The following is a 21,001-nucleotide window of genomic DNA, read 5'->3' on the forward strand; positions in this document are numbered from 1 at the left end:
AGAGACTCTGGCAGTCTCTGACACACACAGAGACTCTGGCCATTTGTCTCACACACACACACACATAGACTCTGGCAGTCTGTCTCTCACACACACACAGACTCTGGCAGTCTGTCTCTCACACACACACACACACACACACAGACTCTGGCAGTTTGTCTCACACACACACACACACACAGACTCTGGCAGTCTGTCTCACACACACACACAGACTCTGGCAGTCTGTCTCACATAAACACAGAGACTCTGGCAGTCTCTCTCTCTCTCACACACACACACACACAGAGACTCTGGCAGTCTTTCTCTCACACACACAGAGACTCTAGCAGTCTCTCTCTCTCACACACACACACACACACACACAGACTCTGGCAGTCTGTCTCTCACACACACACACACAGACTCTGGCAGTCTGTCTCACACACACACAGATAGACTCTGGCAGTCTCTCACACACACAGACGCTGGCAGTCTCTCTCTCTCTCTCTTTCACACACACGCACACAGAGACTCTGGCAGTCTGTCTCTCACACACACGCACACAGAGACTCTGGCAGTCTGTCTCTCACATACACACACACACAGACTCTGGCAGTCTCTCTTACACACACAGAGACTCTGGCAGTCTCTCACACACACAGAGACCCTGGCAGTTTCTCACACACACACAGACCCTGGCAGTCTCTCACACACACACAGACTCTGGCAGTCTCTCACACACACACAGAATTTTGCAGTTTGTCTCTCACACACACACAGACTCTGGCAGTTTGACACACACACACACACACACACAGACTCTGGCAGTTTGTCACACACATAGACCCTGGCAGTCTCTCACACACACACAGACTCTGGCAGTCTCTCTCACACACACAGAGACTCTGGCAGTCTCTCACACACACAGAGACCCTGGCAGTTTCTCACACACACACAGACCCTGGCAGTCTCTCACACACACACAGACTCTGGCAGTCTCTCACACACACACAGAATTTGGCAGTTTGTCTCTCACACACACACACACAGACTCTGGCAGTTTGACACACACACACACACACAGACTCTGGCAGTTTGTCACACACATAGACCCTGGCAGTCTCTCACACACACAGAGACTCTGGCAGTCTCTCACACACACAGAGACTCTGGCAGTCTCTCACACACACAGAGACTCTGGCCGTTTGTCTCACACACACACACACACATACTCTGGCAGTCTGTCTCACACACACACATAGACTCTGGCAGTCTGTCTCTCACACACACACAGACTCTGGCAGTTTGTCTCACACACACACACACACACACACACACACACAGACTCTGGCAGTCTGTCTCACACACACACACAGACTCTGGCAGTCTGTCTCAGATAAACACAGAGACTCTGGCAGTCTCTCTCTCACACACACACACACACACACACACACACACACAGAGACTCTGGCAGTCTTTCTCTCACACACAGAGAGACTCTAGCAGTCTCTCTCTCACACACACACACACACACACAGACTCTGGCAGTCTGTCTCTCACACACACACAGATAGACTCTGGCAGTCTCTCACACACACAGACGCTGGCAGTCTCTCTCTCTCTCTCTCTCACACACACGCACACAGAGACTCTGGCAGTCTGTCTCTCACACACACACACACACACAGACTCTGGCAGTCTCTCTCACACACACAGAGACTCTGGCAGCCTCACACACACAGACTTTGGCAGTCTCACACACACACACACAGACTTTGGCAGTCTCTCACACACACACAGAGACCCTGGCAGTCTCTCACACACACACACAGAGACTCTGGCAGTCTCTCACACACACAGACTTTGGCAGTCTCACACACACACACACACACACAGAGACTTTGGCAGTCTCACACACACACAGACTCTGGCAGTCTCTCTCACACACACAGAGACTTTGGCAGTCTCTCACACACACAGAGACCCTGGCAGTCTCTCACACACACAGAGATCCTGGCAGTCTCTCACACACACAGAGACTCTGGCAGTCTCTCACACACACACAGAATCTGGCAGTTTGTCTCGCACACACACACACACACACACACACACACACACACACACACAGACTCTGGCAGTTTGTTACGCACACACACACACACAGAGACTCTGGCAGTTTGTCACACACACAGACCCTGGCAGTCTCTCACACACACAGAGACTCTGGCAGTCTCTCACACACACAGAGACTCTGGCAGTCTCTCACACACACAGAGACTCTGGCAGTCTCTCACACACACAGAGACTCTGGCAGTCTCTCACACACACAGAGACTCTGGCCGTTTGTCTCACACACACACACACACAGACTCTGGCAGTCTGTCTCACACACACACATAGACTCTGGCAGTCTGTCTCACACACACACAGACTCTGGCAGTCTGTCTCTCACACACACACAGACTCTGGCAGTCTGTCTCACATAAACACAGAGACTCTGGCAGTCTCTCTCTCTCACACACACACACACAGAGACTCTGGCAGTCTTTCTCTCACACACACAGAGACTCTAGCAGTCTCTCTCTCACACACACACACACACACACACACACACAGACTCTGGCAGTCTCTCACACACACACACAGACTCTGGCAGTCTCTCTCTCTCACACACACACACGCAGGCTCAGGCAGTCTCTCATACACACAGACTCTGGCAGTCTCTCTCTCACACACACACACAAAGACTCTGGCAGTCTTTGACTCACACACACACATACACAGGCTCAGGCAGTCTCTCACACACACACAGACTCTGGTAGTCTCTCTCACACACACAGAATCTTGCAGTCTCTCTCACACACGCAGACTATGGCAGTCTCTCTCACACGCAGACTCTGGCAGTCTCTCACACACACGCAGACTCTGGCAGTCTCTCACACACACACAGACTCTGGCAGTCTCTCACACACACACAGACTCTGGCATTCTCTCTCTCACACACAGAGACTCTGGCAGTCTGTTTCACACACACACACACACACACACACACAGACTCTGGCAGTTTGTCTCACACACACAGAGACTCTGGTAGTTTGTCTCACACACACACAGAGAAACTGACAGTCTGTCTCACACACACACACAGACTTTGGCAGTCTGTTTCACACACACACACACACAGACTCTGGCAGTCTGTCTTACACACACGCACACACAGACTCTGGCAGTCTGTTTCACACACACACACACACACACACACACACACACACACACACACACACAGACAGACTCTGGCAGTCTGTCTCACACACACACAGAGAGACTCTGGCAGTCTCTCTCACACACACACACATACACAGGCTCAGGCAATCTCTCTCACACACACAGAATCTGGCAGTCTCTCTCACACACACACACAGAGACTCTGGCAGTCTCTCTCACACACGCAGACTCTGGCAGTCTCTCTCACGCACGCAGACTCTGGCAGTCTCTCTCACGCACGCAGACTCTGGCAGTCTCTCTCACGCACGCAGACTCTGGCAGTCTCTCTCACGCACGCAGACTCTGGCAGTCTCTCACACACACACACAGACTCTGGCAGTCTCTCACACACACACAGACTCTGGCATTCTCTCTCTCACACACAGAGACTCTGGCAGTTTGTCACACACACACACACACACACCCACACAGACTCTGGCAGTCTGTTTCACACACACACACACACACACACAGACTCTGGCAGTCTCTCTCACACACACACACACACACATACACAGGCTCAGGCAGTCTCTCACACACACACACACTCTGGAAATCTCTCTCACACACGCAGACTCTGGCAGTCTCTCTTACACACGCAGACTCTGGCAGTCTCTCTCACACACGCAGACTCTGGCAGTCTCTCACACACACACAGACTCTGGCAGTCTCTCTCTCACACAAAGAGACTCTGGCAGTCTCTCACACACACACACACCCACACACAGACACTGGCAGTCTCTCACACACAAACACAGAGACTCTGGCAGTCTCTCTCTCTCTCACACACACACACACAGAGACTCTGGCAGTTTGTCTCACACACACAGAGACTCTGGCAGTGTCAGGACTCGGGTGATCAGGTCGGGTAGGAGCCCATGCGCAGGGGATACTTGGGGTTCAGTATGTAACCTACGGTGCATGATTATGCAAACAAAGATACCACAAACAGAAATCTAGGTAAAGCTGTGTATATTATGTATATAACAGGACAGGCAAATAAGGGTAATATAGTCTAAGCAAGTAACCGGACGTATGGCAAAATAAATACAGGTAATAAGTCTTTTGGCAGGGAGCCCGTTTGGAAGGGCACGACAGACAGAGAGCCTGCTTGGAAGGGCACGACAGACAGAGAGCCCGCTTGGTAGGGCACAAAAGGCACACAAGCAGGGAGTCTACTTGGAAGGACACAACAACAGGGAGTCCACAACAGCAGGGAGTCCACTTGGAAGGACACAATATCAGGGAGTCCACTTGGAAGGACACAATAGCAGGGAGTCCACTTGGAAGGACACAATAGCAGGGAGTCCATTTGGAAGGACACAATAGCAGGGAGTCCACTTGGAAGGACACAATAGCAGGGAGTCCACTTGGAAGGACACAATAGCAGGGAGTCCACTTGGAAGGACACAATAGCAGGGAGTCCACTTGGAAGGACACAATAGCAGGGAGTCCACTTGAAAGGACACAAAAGCAGAGAACCAGGAAAAGTACAGGTGCAGAGCCACAGCAGGAAGGTCCATAGACTTCAGTACAAAGGCCCTGAGTGAAGGGCAGGGCAGGTTGTCTTACACACACACACACACACAGACTCTGGCGGTCTGTCTCACACACACACAGAGAGACTCTGGCAGTCTCTCTCACACACATACACAGGCTCAGGCAGTCTCTCTCACACACGCAGACTCTGGCAGTCTCTCTCACACACGCAGACTCTGGCAGTCTCTCTCACACACGCAGACTATGGCACTCTCTCTCACACACGCAGACTCTGGCAGTCTCTCACACACACGCAGACTCTGGCAGTCTCTCACACACACACACAGACTCTGGCATTCTCTCTCTCACACACAGAGACTCTGGCAGTCTCTCTCACACAAACACAGAGACTCTGGCAGTCTCACACACACACACAGAGACTCTGGCAGTTTGTCTCACACACACACACACACACACACAGACTCTGGCAGTCTTTCTCACACACACACACACACACACAGACTCTGGCAGTCTCTCACACACACAGACGCTGGCAGTCTCTCTCTCTCTCACACACACACGCACACAGACTCTGGCAGTCTGTCTCTCTCACACACACACACACACACACTCTGGCAGTCTCTCTCACACACACAGAGACTCTGGCAGTCTCTCACACACACAGACTTTGGCAGTCTCACACACACACACACACACACAGAGACTTTGGCAGTCTCTCTCACACACACACACACACACACACAGACACCCTGGCAGTCTCTCACACACACAGAGACCTTGGCAGTCTCTCACACACACACACAGAGACTCTGGCAGTCTCTCACACACACAGACTTTGGCAGTCTGTCTCACACACACACACACAGACTCTGGTAGTCTCTCTCTCACACACACACAGACTCTGGCAGTCTGTCTCATACACACACAGACTCTGGCAGTCTGTCTCACACACACACACACACACACACATACTCTGGCAGTCTGTTTCACACACACACACACACACACACACACACACACACAGACTCTGACAGTCTGTCTCACACACACACACAGACTCTGGTAGTCTCTCTCTCTCTCTCACACACACACAGACTCTGGCAGTCTGTCTCACACACACAGACTCTGGCAGTCTGTCTCACACACACACACACACAGACTCTGGCAGTCTGTTTCACACACACACACACACAGACTCTGGCAGTCTGTCTTATACACACACACACACAGACTCTGGCAGTCTGTTTCACACACACACAAACAGACTCTGGCAGTCTCTCACACACATACACAGGCTCAGGCAGTCTCTCACACACACACAGAATCTGGCAGTCTCTCTCTCTCACACACACACACAGACTCTGGCAGTCTCTCTCTCACACATAGACTCTGGCAGTCTCTCTCTCACACGCAGACTCTGGCAGTCTCTGTCACACACGCAGACTCTGGCATTCTCTCACACCCGCAGAATCTGGCAGTCTCTCTCACACACGCAGACTATGGCAGTCTCTGTCACACACGCAGACTCTGGCAGTATCTCACACACGCAGACTCTGGCAGTCTCTCTCACACACGCAGACTCTGGCAGTCTCTCACACACACGTAGACTCTGGCAGTCTGTCTTATACACACACACACAGACTCTGGCAGTCTGTTTCACACACACACACAAACAGACTCTGGCAGTCTCTCACACACATATACACAGGCTCAGGCAGTCTCTCACACACACACAGAATCTGGCAGTCTCTCTCTCTCACACACACACACAGACTCTGGCAGTCTCTCTCTCACACGCAGACTCTGGCAGTCTCTGTCACACACGCAGACTCTGGCATTCTCTCACACCCGCAGAATCTGGCAGTCTCTCTCACACACGCAGACTATGGCAGTCTCTGTTACACACGCAGACTATGGCAGTCTCTCTCACACACGCAGACTCTGGCAGTCTCTCACACACACGCAGACTCTGGCATTCTCTCCCTCACACAAAGAGACTCTGGCAGTCTCTCACACACACCCACACACAGACACAGACACTCTCACATACAAACACAGAGACTCTGGCAGTCTCTCACACACAAACACAGAGACTCTGGCAGTCTCTCTCTCACACACACACACACACACAGAGACTCTGGCAGTTTGTCTCACACACACACACACACACACACAGACTCTGGCAGTCTGTCTCACACACACACAGACTCTGGCAGTCTGTTTCACACGCACATACACACACAGACTCTGGCAGTCTGTTTCACACACACACACACAGACTCTGGCAGTCTGTTTCACACACACACACACACACACACACACAGACTCTGGCAGTCTGTTTCACACACACACACACACAAACAGACTCTGGCAGTCTGTCTCACACACACACACACACACACACAGAGACTCTGGCAGTCTCTCACACACACACACACATACACAGGCTCAAGCAGTCTCTCACACACACACAGAATCTGGCAGTCTCTCTCTCACACACACACACAGACTCTGGCAGTCTCTCTCTCACACGCAGACTCTGGCAGTCTCTGTCACACACGCAGACTCTGGCATTCTCTCACACCCGCAGAATCTGGCAGTCTCTTTCACACACGCAGACTATGGCAGTCTCTGTCACACACGCAGACTCTGGCAGTATCTCACACACGCAGACTATGGCAGTCTCTCTCACACACGCAGACTCTGGCAGTCTCTCACACACACGCAGACTCTGGCAGTCTGTCTTATACACACACACACAGACTCTGGCAGTCTCTCACACACATATACACAGGCTCAGGCAGTCTCTCACACACACACAGAATCTGGCAGTCTCTCTCTCTCACACACACACACAGACTCTGGCAGTCTCTCTCTCACACATAGACTCTGGCAGTCTCTCTCTCACACGCAGACTCTGGCAGTCTCTGTCACACACGCAGACTCTGGCATTCTCTCACACCCGCAGAATCTGGCAGTCTCTCTCACACACACAGACTCTGGCAGTATCTCACACACGCAGACTATGGCAGTCTCTCTCACACACGCAGACTCTGGCAGTCTCTCACACACACGCAGACTCTGGCATTCTCTCCCTCACACAAAGAGACTCTGGCAGTCTCTCACACACACAGAGACTGACAGTTTGTCTCACACACACACAGACTCTGGCAGTTTGTCTCTCACACATACACACACACACAGACTCTGGTAGTCTGTCTCACACACACACATAGACTCTGGCAGTCTGTCTCACACACACACACAGACTCTGGCAGTCTCTCTCTCACACGCAGACTCTGGCAGTCTCTGTCACACACGCAGACTCTGGCATTCTCTCACACCCGCAGAATCTGGCAGTCTCTCTCACACACGCAGACTATGGCAGTCTCTGTCACACACGCAGACTCTGGCAGTATCTCACACACGCAGACTATGGCAGTCTCTCTCACACACGCAGACTCTGGCAGTCTCTCACACACACGCAGACTCTGGCAGTCTGTCTTATACACACACACACAGACTCTGGCAGTCTGTTTCACACACACACACAAACAGACTCTGGCAGTCTCTCACACACATATACACAGGCTCAGGCAGTCTCTCACACACACACAGAATCTGGCAGTCTCTCTCTCTCTCACACACACACACAGACTCTGGCAGTCTCTCTCTCACACATAGACTCTGGCAGTCTCTCTCTCACACGCAGACTCTGGCAGTCTCTGTCACACACGCAGACTCTGGCATTCTCTCACACCCGCAGAATCTGGCAGTCTCTCTCACACACGCAGACTATGGCAGTCTCTGTTACACACGCAGACTATGGCAGTCTCTCTCACACACGCAGACTCTGGCAGTCTCTCACACACACGCAGACTCTGGCATTCTCTCCCTCACACAAAGAGACTCTGGCAGTCTCTCACACACACCCACACACAGACACAGACACTCTCACATACAAACACAGAGACTCTGGCAGTCTCTCACACACAAACACAGAGACTCTGGCAGTCTCTCTCTCACACACACACACACACAGAGACTCTGGCAGTTTGTCTCACACACACACTACACAGGCTCAAGCAGTCTCTCACACACACACAGAATCTGGCAGTCTCTCTCTCACACACACACACAGACTCTGGCAGTCTGTCTCTCACACACATACACACAGACTCTGGCAGTCTGTTTCACATACACACACACAGACTCTGGCAGTCTGTCTCACACACACACAGACTCTGGCAGTCTGTGTCACACACACACACACAGACTCTGGCAGTCTGTCTCACACACACACACACACACAGACTTTGGCAGTCTGTCTCACACATACACAGACTGGTAGTCTCTCTCTCTCACACACACACACAGACTCTGGCAGTCTGTGTCACACACACACACAGACTCTGGCAGTCTGTCTCACACACACACACACACACACACAGACTCTGGCAGTCTGTTTCACACACACACACACACACAGACTCTGGCAGTCTCTCTCTCTCACACACACAGACAGACTCTAGCAGTCTGTTTCACACACACAGACTCTGGCAGTCTGTCTCACACACACACACACAGACTCTGGCAGTCTGTTTCACACACACACACAAACAGACTCTGGCAGTCTCTCACACACATACACAGGCTCAGGCAGTCTCTCACGCACACACAGAATCTGGCAGTTTCTCTCACACACAAACAGACTCTGGCAGTCTCTCTCTCACACGCAGACTCTGGCAGTCTCTGTCACACACACACAGACTCTGGCAGTCTGTTTCACATACATACACACACAGACTCTGGCAGTCTGTCTCACACACACACAGAGAGACTCTGGCAGTCTCTCACACACACAGACGCTGGCAGTCTCTCTCTCTCTCTCTCTCTCTCTCTCTCTCACACACACACACACACACAGAGACTCTGGCAGTCTCTCACACACACAGACTTTGGTAGTCTCACACACACACACAGAGACTTTGGCAGTCTCACACACACACAGACTCTGGCAGTCTCTCTCACACACACAGAGACTCTGGCAGTCTCTCACACACACAGACTTTGGCAGTCTCTCACACACACACACAGAGACCCTGACAGTCTCTCTCACACACACACACACAGAGACTCTGGCAGTGTCTCACACACAGAGACTTTGGCAGTCTCACACACACACAGACTCTGGCAGTCTATCTCACACACACAGAGACTCTGGCAGTCTCTCACACACACAGAGACTTTGGTAGTCTCTCTCTCACACACACAGAGACCCTGGCAGTCTCTCACACACACAGAGACCCTGGCAGTCTCTCACACACACAGACTCTGGCAGTCTCTCACACACACACAGACTCTGGTAGTCTCTCACACACTCACAGACTCTGGCAGTCTCTCTCTCTCTCTCACACACACACACACAGAGACTCTGGCAGTCTGTCTCACACACACACACACACACAGACTCTGGCAGTCTCTCTCTCACACACACAGAGACTCTAGCAGTCTCTCACACACACACACACACACACACAGACTCTGGCAGTTTGTCTCACACACACACACACACAGACTCTGGCAGTTTGTCACACACATAGACCCTGGCAGTCTCTCACACACACAGAGACTCTGGCAGTCTCTCACACACACAGAGACTTTGGTAGTCTCTCTCTCACACACACACACAGACCCTGGCAGTCTCTCACACACACAGAGACCCTGGCAGTCTCTCACACACACAGACTCTGGCAGTCTCTCACACACACCAGACTCTGGTAGTCTCTCACACACTCACAGACTCTGGCAGTCTCTCTCTCTCTCTCTCACACACACACACACACACAGAGACTCTGGCAGTCTGTCTCACACACACACACACACACACACACACAGACTCTGGCAGTCTCTCTCACACACACAGAGACTCTAGCAGTCTCTCACACACACACACAGACTCTGGCAGTTTGTCTCACACACACACACACACAGACTCTGGCAGTTTGTCACACACATAGACCCTGGCAGTCTCTCACACACACAGAGACTCTGGCAGTCTCTCACACACACAGAGACTGACAGTTTGTCTCACACACACACAGACTCTGGCAGTTTGTCTCTCACACATACACACACACACAGACTCTGGTAGTCTGTCTCACACACACACATAGACTCTGGCAGTCTGTCTCACACACACACACAGACTCTGGTAGTCTCTCTCTCTCACACACACACACAGACTCTGGCAGTCTGTCTCACACACACACACACAGACTCTGGCAGTCTCTCTCACACACACACACACAGACTCTGGCAGTCTGTCTCACACACAGACACACAGACTCTGGTAGTCTGTCTCACACACAGACTCTGGCAGTCTGTCTCACACAAACACACAGACTCTGGCAGTCTGTCTCACACATACACACAGACTCTGGCAGTCTCTCTCACGCACACACAGAGACTTTGGCAGTCTCTCTCTCACACACACACACAGAGACTCTGGCAGTCTCTCTCTCTCTCTCACACACACACACACACAGAGACTCTGGCAGTCTGTCTCACACACACACACACACACACAGACTCTGGCAGTCTCTCTCTCACACACACAGAGACTGTAGCAGTCTCTCACACACACACACACAGACTCTGGCAGTCTCTCTCTCTCACACACACACACACACACAGAGACTCTGGCAGTCTCTCTCTCACACACACACAGAGACTCAGGCAGTCTGTCTCACACACACACACACACAGAGAGAGAGAGACTCAGGCAGTCTGTCTCACACACACAGAGAAAAGTAAAATTGACTTAAATATCTGGTTTATTTATTAATAAAAAGAGCCACTCGTTTTTTTAAATCTACTTCTTTGAAATAAGGTGAAAACAGCATGTATATCAAGAAAGAATTTGACTATAATTGGTATTTGCCATTTTCACCTTTTTTTTTCTAAAAGTATATATTTTTTTTTTACAAATCTATGATGCCTCTTTTGATGTTTTATCAGTTTCATTTGTGACATTAAAAAATCTCAATCAATAATCTAAAATGCACCAGTGCATACTTTTAATTACCATTAATTAATGCTAATTACCTTTATATTAATAACAAATATATATTTATTATATATACAATTTATACATTTAATGTTAATAATACATGTTTATTTTATTAATAATAAAGAAAAAAACATAAGCAAATTATTACCAGAGTAATACCAGAGTCACCTTACAAAAAATCACAATCTAAAAAGCACCAGTGCATACTTTTAATTACCATTAATTAATGCTAACTACCATTATACCGTATTGGCTCGATTATAAGCCGCACCCTTAAAGGTTGGTGCTATTTTAAAGATACATTTATTTTTAAAGAAAAAATACAGATTAGTGGAATGGTAAAACAGTATTTTATCTAATTATCATGAATACATGTATTTTAACATTATTGGTATCTTTTATGCAGCATAGTCAGTAAGAGTAAAAAGTGCTGTGGTACTCTGCAGAAGTGGCCAAAATTGTAAAAGACAAGAAGTTAGCCTTTAGTAGATACAAAAATACCTAAAGTGAGGAAGATAGACAGATCTATAAAATTAGGCAGAAAGAGGCAAAGAAAGTTATAAGAGCTGCCAAATCACACGCAGAAGAGCGAATTGCCCTGTCAGTAAAAAATGGAGATAAAGCATTTTTTAGATATATAAACGAGAAAAGGAAAGTAAAACAAGGATTAGTTAGATTAAAAACAAAAGGAATGTATGTAGAAGAGGATAAAGGTCTAGCTGACTGCTTCAATGAATATTTCTGTTCAGTTTTTACAAATGAAAATGAGGGAATGGGACCTCAGTTAGGAAAAAAGACTGAGTCATTTGAAATATGTGAGTTTATCCAGGCGTAGGTTCTACTTCAGTTGTCTAAGGTAAATACAAATAAGTCGATTGGGCCTGATGGAATACACCCCAAGTTATTAAAAGATCTTGGGGTGTACTAGCAAAACCGCTAACTGATTTATTTAACAAATCATTGGTAACGGGAGTCGTCCCAGGGCATTGGAAAGTAGCGTTGTGCCCTTTCACAAAAGAGAGCTTTCACAAAAGAGAGCAAGCTTGTTGAGCCAGCAGAGCCGCTGCCAGTGCCATGCCTGAAAAGCTGCAGGGATGGGTGGACTGGTTGGCTGACACTTCCTTGCGCTCCTCGGTGTGTGTGTGAGGTGGAGGACTAAATGTTCGTTACTCGTCAGCTTTGTGTTCCAACATAAACTTCTGTCCAAAGCGCCACATCTGTGAATACTGCAAACCAGAAAGCATTGGACAAGTCCAAGCTAACGAGTAAAGACCAAGAATATGAAAACTCTTCATGTTCAGTGCTCTATGTTCAGTTGAAACCAGTAGAGACTCTACGACACACTGAATTTTAGAAAGGCCAACCTTAACAGGTTAAAGGCATCCCTGCAGCAAATTGACGGGATGAATTGTTAAGAAGAAACGCAGAAGCTTCTAATATTCAAGTATATCCAGAGTCCGTTTTTGATGAGCTTCATATATCCAGCCCGTTTGTGAGTGGATCTTACACTTTATTTAATTATCATTTGGTTTACATATTACACTATTGGTATTTATTTTTTCCCCCCATGTATATGCGCTCCATTGTTTGCTGTTGAATTTCGTATACACCTTAAGGAAGAGTGTTTATGGAAGCTGCTTTTAGTGTGGGGAAGTATTGATTTTATTGTTTCACGTGGAACATTGTTTGTTTTTTTTTTCTGTTTGGACTGATTAGTCTGCCATAGTGCCCAATGTGTTATCTGAAACACACAAAAGGGAGAGAGTGTTTGTGAGACAGTGTCAGGGTGCCTGCATGCACAGTGGGGGTCACCCACTAGAAAGTGATAAACACAGCGGGGTGGGTCACCCCAAAGTTAATACAGCAGCATGGAGGAGGAGGGGGTCTCACACAACAGCCCGACAGAGGGAAACAGCAGAGGGGGTCACCCTTGCAAACAAAGAGGGTATGTAACCCTGCTATAAATGGTGGGTCGGAGACCTGAGTTAATAGATGGGGGGTTCACCCCCAAGATGGCACCCAGCAACAAACAGAAGCTGCTTGGCAAACGAAGGGTTAAAAATGAGAGATCAGTATGAAATATATATATATATATATATATATATATATATACACACTGTGTGTGTGTGTTGCAGAAAGCTAAAGCACAGGCCTGGAAGGTTAAACCAGGACTGAGAGGTTTAATAATACAAGCACGGGGGTGGGCACACGGAAGAAATGGCAGCTGCGTCGCGTGGTCTAATAGAAAAAACTGACCAGGCGCTCGGAGGACAGGAGAATACCGCTGATCGCTTCCAAAGCGCTGTTGTAGCCGGCCGCATTTTTTTTTTGTGGGGAGGGCTTTCCTCCCATGATCCACTTGTGAGCTGTCAATGAGTAAAATATCTAGCACTTTTCTATCCCCCAGGCTGTCGGTTCTGCGTATGGCAAACCGCCATGGCATGGCTGAGGAAGGAACATTTACTGCTATTACATGTTCCCTTAACTGGCTTTAACTAAGAAGGCATGAAAACAAACAGTCCTCACTATCAGTTTCTGAACTGTCCCGTTTCAAATTAATAACCCCTATAAATTTGGAAAGAGTATAAGCCAGCTATATCAATGGATGGAGCTGCTGTAACTTCAACATAAAGCTTCTCCCAACCAGTTCCTCTAGAATGTTGGAACCTTTATTTGTCAAAGGGCTGTCTCTTCAGTTTCTGCCCCCCCCTTGTCCATACCCCATTCTGTTTTCTTACATAATCCCAGCAATACGCAATACGCGTATACAACTTCCAGTGCCAGCACCGGAAGTTGTATACGCGTATTGCGTAGATGTCCCCCGCCGGCCCCGCAAGACACCCGGGAGTCTGCTCTGGTAAGTCTTGGGGGCAGAGGTAAAACGCATCGTGCGTCGAGCCAATACGGTATTCTGCGTCTTTTGAAGTTCCCTGAGTCGGGGTTGGTGGTTGGCTGTTGGCTGGAGCTGAGGGTATTTTATATTTGGTCAAGTCTTATTGTTTAGCCTTCGTTCATCTCTCACAATCTCTTGCAGGTGTTCCTGTTAGATATTATTTAGAGAACCCTATACTCCTAGGATATTTGCATCATATTTCATTTTTAATTTAGTTAACTCCTCTTTTGAAATATGCAGTCAATCCGTACTGAGAGTGTTTTTGTTCTTTAAATTGTATGAAGTTTCTCTCTAGTTGGGACGCAAAGTCCCTTTCTTATTTTTCTGTTTGTGGGATGTAATGTATCTTTCTTTGTAGCATGGATTGTCTGTGCTGTTTGTTCTTCTTGGTACACTTTCCTAGATTTTAATTTTTGGATGATTTTCTCAAAATCATCCATCTGGTTCTCACTACCTTGACTCATTATGGTGCTGTTATCGTTTATAATATACATAGTCTACATAGGTATTATGCAACCTGTTTGTCCTTTATTCTAAGTTTTCTACACAGGCTGATCTTAACTCTTGTGAAATTCTTATAGTGGTGTAGGGTGTTCAGTAAAAAGGAACTTTACTCTAAGGCTATATAATCTTGTATAAATTGGGTCAGTTGGAGGTATTAAAATATATTTAATATATATTAAAATAAATTGGGTCAGTTGGAGGTAGTAGATGTTGGTTAAATCTATAGAATCATTGTTTTCCATTGTGATTTTTGTCACGTATAATATATAGTGTATATTTGTGTGTTTTCTTTTATGGTCTCTTTGCAAAGTATGTTGTAGTTAATGTGTTTGCTTACTAGCTGTGTCTTCTCTCTTTCCATATTTTAATACAAGTTAACTCATCATCAGAGTTGATTTCAAAGCTCAGCTATTTTAGCGTCAGTTGTTAAATCAAATATTTTTCTTGTATCTCTTTTGTTCTTAACCTTATTTAATCTTCTCTCTCTCTGGTGGTGGTGGTGGCTGTTCAGGGGCATCTCAGGTTTCCCCCATTCCCTGTAAGGCGCTAATGCAACCAGCAGGTGAATGTAATGACAATCATAGTGTGGCTACAGTGGGGCTTATGTAAATTATTGTGTACGAAGATAAAAAGATGAGCAATCAACATCTATCTATTCAGACATTTACCGCTTTGAGTCGGAATTGCTCTGCATACATAAACTTCTTTATCATAATAGGGTGTACTGGATTAACCCTGGTAAATGAATAGTCTCACTTTCTGGTCATCCATGTTCCGGGAGAGTGTCACATACGGGAATCAAATAAAGATAGCGCAAATTTCCCATTTGCAACCTGTGTCTGCATTTCATGCTGAGTGCCGGAATATGACGTCATATTCCGGTGCTCAGCAGTGAAGCAGCTTGCACCACGGCAGAGCAGGGAGACAGAGGCCTTGCGCTCCCACGGCAGGACTTCTACAAGGTAAGCGAACTTTAAAGGGGGGAGCAGGTAGATAGGGGAGAAGGGAGTGAGAAGGGGTAGATAGGGGAGAATGGGTAGATAGGGCAGAACATAGAAAGTGATGGCAGATAAGAACCTAGTAGGCCCATCCAGAAGGGGAGGGAGAAGGGGTAGAAAGGGCAGAAGGGGAGGGAGAAGGGGTAGAAAGGGCAGAAGGGGGAGGGAGAAGGGGTAGAAAGGGCAGAAGGGAGGGAGAAGGGGGATAGATAGTGAGAAAGGAGGGTAGCAAGAATATTGAAATAAAGAGCTAGAATGAGAGAGAGTGAATGGATTACTGTGTGGATGCATTGTGTGAATGAGTGCGAGAAGTAATGAATTTGTGATAATGCATTAATGAATGTGTAAATAATTTGTGTGAAAGAGTGAAAGAATAAATGATTGTGTGAATTAGTGAGTGACTGTAAAAGTGTTTGTGTGAATCATAGGTGTATAATTGATTTGTCAAAAAGGCAACGATGGCACAGGCAGGGTGTTTAAGCATTGGGGACCAAGATGGCACAGGTAGTGTGTTTATGGGACAAAGATGGCAGTTTGGGGACAATGTTGACCCATGCTGGGCTGTTAGGGGACACATATGGCATGTCCTATGTGTGTGTAATTTGGGTGCTGGTCAGGTTCTATGTGGCCAATGTGGATGCCAGTGCTGGCCTTTGGGGTGTGCAACCTGTGATCTATCACTGTAATTTAGGAGTTTTTATGTGAATTCCAATTGATCTATACCTGCAAAGCTGGGTTTTTGTGTTATTCTGTTAATCTTTGTCTGCTATGCTATGTTTCCATACATTATTTATGTATACCTGCAAATACAGGATTTGCATGTCTTATTCAGTTGATCAATACCTGGAGTGCTGTTACCATGTGTTGTTTATTTGATCTATACCTTCAGTGCTGAGTTTACATGTGATTTCCAGTTGATCTATACCTGCAATGCTATGTTTCCATACATTATTTATGTATACCTGCAAATACAGGGCTTTTATGTCTTATTCAGTTGCACGTGCTGTTTCCATGTGTTTATTTGATCTATACCTGAACTACAGGGAGTAAGTAAGAGAGGTATGGCTTAGTGAATGAGGGGACAAAATGCCTCTGGGGATGATTACGGGGGAGAGGACCTCTCAATGTCAGGGTGCAGTCAGAAGGAGGAAAGACTGTACTGACTCTCACAGTCTTCCCCTGATCTGCAGTCAGTGTGGCAAATTTATTTTTTTTTGGTGTGGTAGCCGAGGGAGTGATTGCATGCTAGGGAGCGTGGATCGGCTGCAGGGTCTAATATCTATATATATATATATATATATATATATATATATATATATATATATATATATATATATATATATATATATCGGCTGCAGGGGCTAATATTAATATATATCGGAAGCAGGGTCTAATATTTATATATATATCGGCAGCTATATGTGCTATGTGCTGAAATAAGCTATATTTTTTGTTGTGTTCAATGAGTGTGTGTTGTTTTTGTTATTCTTTTTTTGTAAATGTTTTATTTAATTCTCTCCAAAGCCATCCTTATAGCTTTATTGATGTACCTGGCCATTTTCTGCATCTACGCCTTGGGATCTTTTATTTTTAGGTAAGTGTTTATAGTCATCCACTTTCTGCATAACAATCACAATTTAATGTTACAAAGTCAAGCACAATGCTTCAAACATGTTTCAAACACAATGCAGCAAAATTAATAGCAATTGTTTCTCAGTTTTAAAATGTATCTAAAAATATCGACAGTGCTTAATAGTTTACTTTCTATGCACTTCTTTCAGCCCATTTGGGAAGTATTGTACCTTTCCCCTTTTGCCGTAGAAAAGCCTTTGTTAAGAGTACAAAACACTGTTTAACTATTGTTGTGAAAATCAAAAGTTGTAATGACCACCAGACTTTTTGAATGTATAAAAATTTATTCTGGATAGAAGTAGCTGCAGGGAGACCTGAATAAATATATATATATATATATATATATATATAATATGTGTGTGTGTGTGTGTGTATATATATATATATATATATGTGTGTGTGTGTGTAATTGTGTGAGAAATTGTAAAATTGTCTTTTGTTCAGGTCTCCCTCTCCTCTTTTGTACACACTTTCTAAAGGTTGGCTCAATTAGAATAACTGCTTTTTACTTTAACCCCTTCAAGTCCCGGAGCAATTGTGCCATTTTTGCGGTATGTTGGTTCAGCGATTATTCCCCTTTCCTGTGAATAGTGTACCCATGTAAACTATATATTGTTTTTTCAAGGAGAGATAGAGCTTTCTTTTGATACCATAGTTAAATAATTAGCTAAAAATCTAGGATGAAAAATTTAGTAAAAACTAGCGAATATTTATATATTTGCCCCTCTGAATTCTCACAAAATTAGATAAAGTGATGGCAAATCCCCTCCACATTTATTAATTCAGGTGTCCTGATTGCAGAAATACCTCATTTTCTATACTTTCCCAGCACTTATAGGAAACATACTATAAAGTGTAACATAATTCTTCCGTAGAACAGAAGGCTTTAGACTTTTATCACCAAAATGCAGAACACATTTAGTATTACCATACTCCTCACATCCTACGATTCCACACTATACATGTTAAACCAAAGAAGGAATAAATTGGTTTTAGCTACACATGTACTAAATATAAAAAAAACTTCTAAAACAATGTAAATCACTCTCCTCTCAGAAGAAAACTGAATTAATGTATTTGACCCATTAACACACATTTATAATAGGGTTAATAAAAAAGCTCAAGCCGCACAAATAGCAAAATGGGGAAGTGCCAAACCTGCTGACTTGACTTAAATCACCTCCTCTTACTAAACTACATTTACACATGACCTGCAAAAGCTGTTTTGTTAAAATAAACTACTGCACATGATTGCAAACAAGATGTTTGATGTGGAAATAGCAAGCAACAGTGTTATTAGAAATAAAAGATTAACCCCTTAGAAGCTATCATGTCATCACGGAACGTCATCATTTCATTAGCTGTGTGCGTGTCCGTCATTCACCCTTCGTTTGCCGAAAGTATTGCATGATCATGTGAACATGTGAGACTTACCGTATTTTTCTTTAAAAAAGCACCCAACTTTTAGGGTGCGGCCTATATATGGGGGGTATATAGGCCGCACCCTAAAAGTTGGGTGCTTTTTTTAAAGAAAAAGTTTTTTTAATAGACATGCTGCCACTCTGTCCCCCCCCGACATATGCTGCCACTCTGTCCCTCCCCCCGAGATATGCTGCCACCCCCCCGAGATATGCTGCCACTCTGTCCTCCCCCCCGAGATATGCTGCCACTGTCCTCCCCCCCGAGATATGCTGCCACTGTCCTCCCCCCCCCCGAGATATGCTGCCACTGTCCTCCTCCTCCCGCCCGAAATAAGCTGCCACTCTGCCCCCCCCCGACTTACCAGAGCAGACTCCCGGGTGTCTTGCGGGGCCGGCGGGGGACATCTACGCAATACGCGTATACAACTTCCGGTGCCGGCACATCCGCTGAGTGGGGATACCTCTTGGGGGCAGAGGTAAAACGCATCGTGCGGACGTTCACCGGCTGTGGCGATGCGCGTAAACAGCCTCCGCTGCCGGCACGTCTGCACGATGTGCTTTAACAATCTCCCTTGCCGGGACTTCCCCCGTGGGAATTCCCGGCAAGGGAGATTGTTAAAGCACATCGTGCAGACGTGCCGGCAGCGGAGGCTGTGTACACGCATTGCCAGTTAACGTCTGCACGATGCGCTTAGACAACCTCCGTGCCGGCACTCCCCCGTGGGAAGTGCTGGCAGGGGAGGCTGTCTGAGAGTATCCGCGAGTAGGATACAGGTCCCCTGCACCGCTGCGGGGGATCTGTATCCTAACCCTGCTGCCTGCCCGGCGCCCGGAACTGCATGTCCCGGGCGTCGGGCGCTGGACCCCGAATATAGGCCGCACCCCCACTTTAAAGACTTAAAGTGGGGGAAAAAAGTGCGGTCTATATTCGAGCCAATACGGTAATTTTAGATATGCAAGTTTTGTGTCTAGTGTAAGTGAGGCTCCCTTAATTTGGACAGAGGCTGATCAGCAGCATCAGAAAAGTAAAAAAAAAAAAATAATAATAAAAAAAAAAGATTGCTGCTGAAGGTCTAACAGTAGATCAGCTGGTTGGCACACTGGAAAACCTGTGTGATCCCTGCGGATCAGACATTATTCCACAGCACCTCTCATCAGCTGGCAAAACGCTAGCATACAATCTTTTTATTTATTTAAAACTGTGTTTGTTCAGTATATAATGCCATTTAACACTGTATTTTTCTATACAATAACCTATCATGTGAGCTATTTCTGTAATCTAAAGGGGCGGCATCTAGAATTGTATCTAGTCTGTGCACAAAAAATAAACAAAAAAAAAAGTAAAAGCTAACGAACATGTAAGCGTTCTTTGGGGAAAAATACAAAAAAACAATAATGGCTAACTGGCAAGGATTGGTGGCCAAATGGCTGCATGACAAGAGCCTAAAAACCCACATTGAAATAACCTAGGTCAGCTACTTTCCAGAAATGTGGTAATTCGTACATATAATGTACTTCCAGACTCAAGACCCTTATAGTAATACATTTAGGGTTATTTGCTTTATTATTCTGATTTCTTGTGATATTGTATATTCACAGACTTGGTGCTGTCCAGAACTGGCTATGTAAAAAAATGAATCCTATCGAAACAGACCGGCTCATAAATTCTGTAAGTTAGTAACATATTTCTTTAAGAAAACAAAGAGTACATATTTTCAGGCATTTCAAACATTAT

General features: G+C 46.4%; 1 protein-coding gene across 3 annotated transcripts in view; it reads left to right on the forward strand.

Moving 5' to 3' along the window:
- The window catches only part of HGSNAT (heparan-alpha-glucosaminide N-acetyltransferase), an 86,853-nt gene that overhangs the window by 45,229 nt on the left and 20,623 nt on the right, over nt 1-21,001 (forward strand). For all 3 annotated transcript variants that reach the window (XM_053463367.1, XM_053463377.1, XM_053463384.1), the window contains 2 exons: nt 17,738-17,807; nt 20,866-20,935. In XM_053463367.1, the coding sequence (XP_053319342.1) occupies nt 17,738-17,807; nt 20,866-20,935 (140 nt within the window). The remainder of the gene's footprint in view (nt 1-17,737; nt 17,808-20,865; nt 20,936-21,001) is intronic.

The sequence above is a fragment of the Spea bombifrons genome, chromosome 1, assembly GCF_027358695.1.
Source record: "Spea bombifrons isolate aSpeBom1 chromosome 1, aSpeBom1.2.pri, whole genome shotgun sequence".
Lineage (NCBI taxonomy): Eukaryota > Metazoa > Chordata > Amphibia > Anura > Pelobatidae > Spea > Spea bombifrons.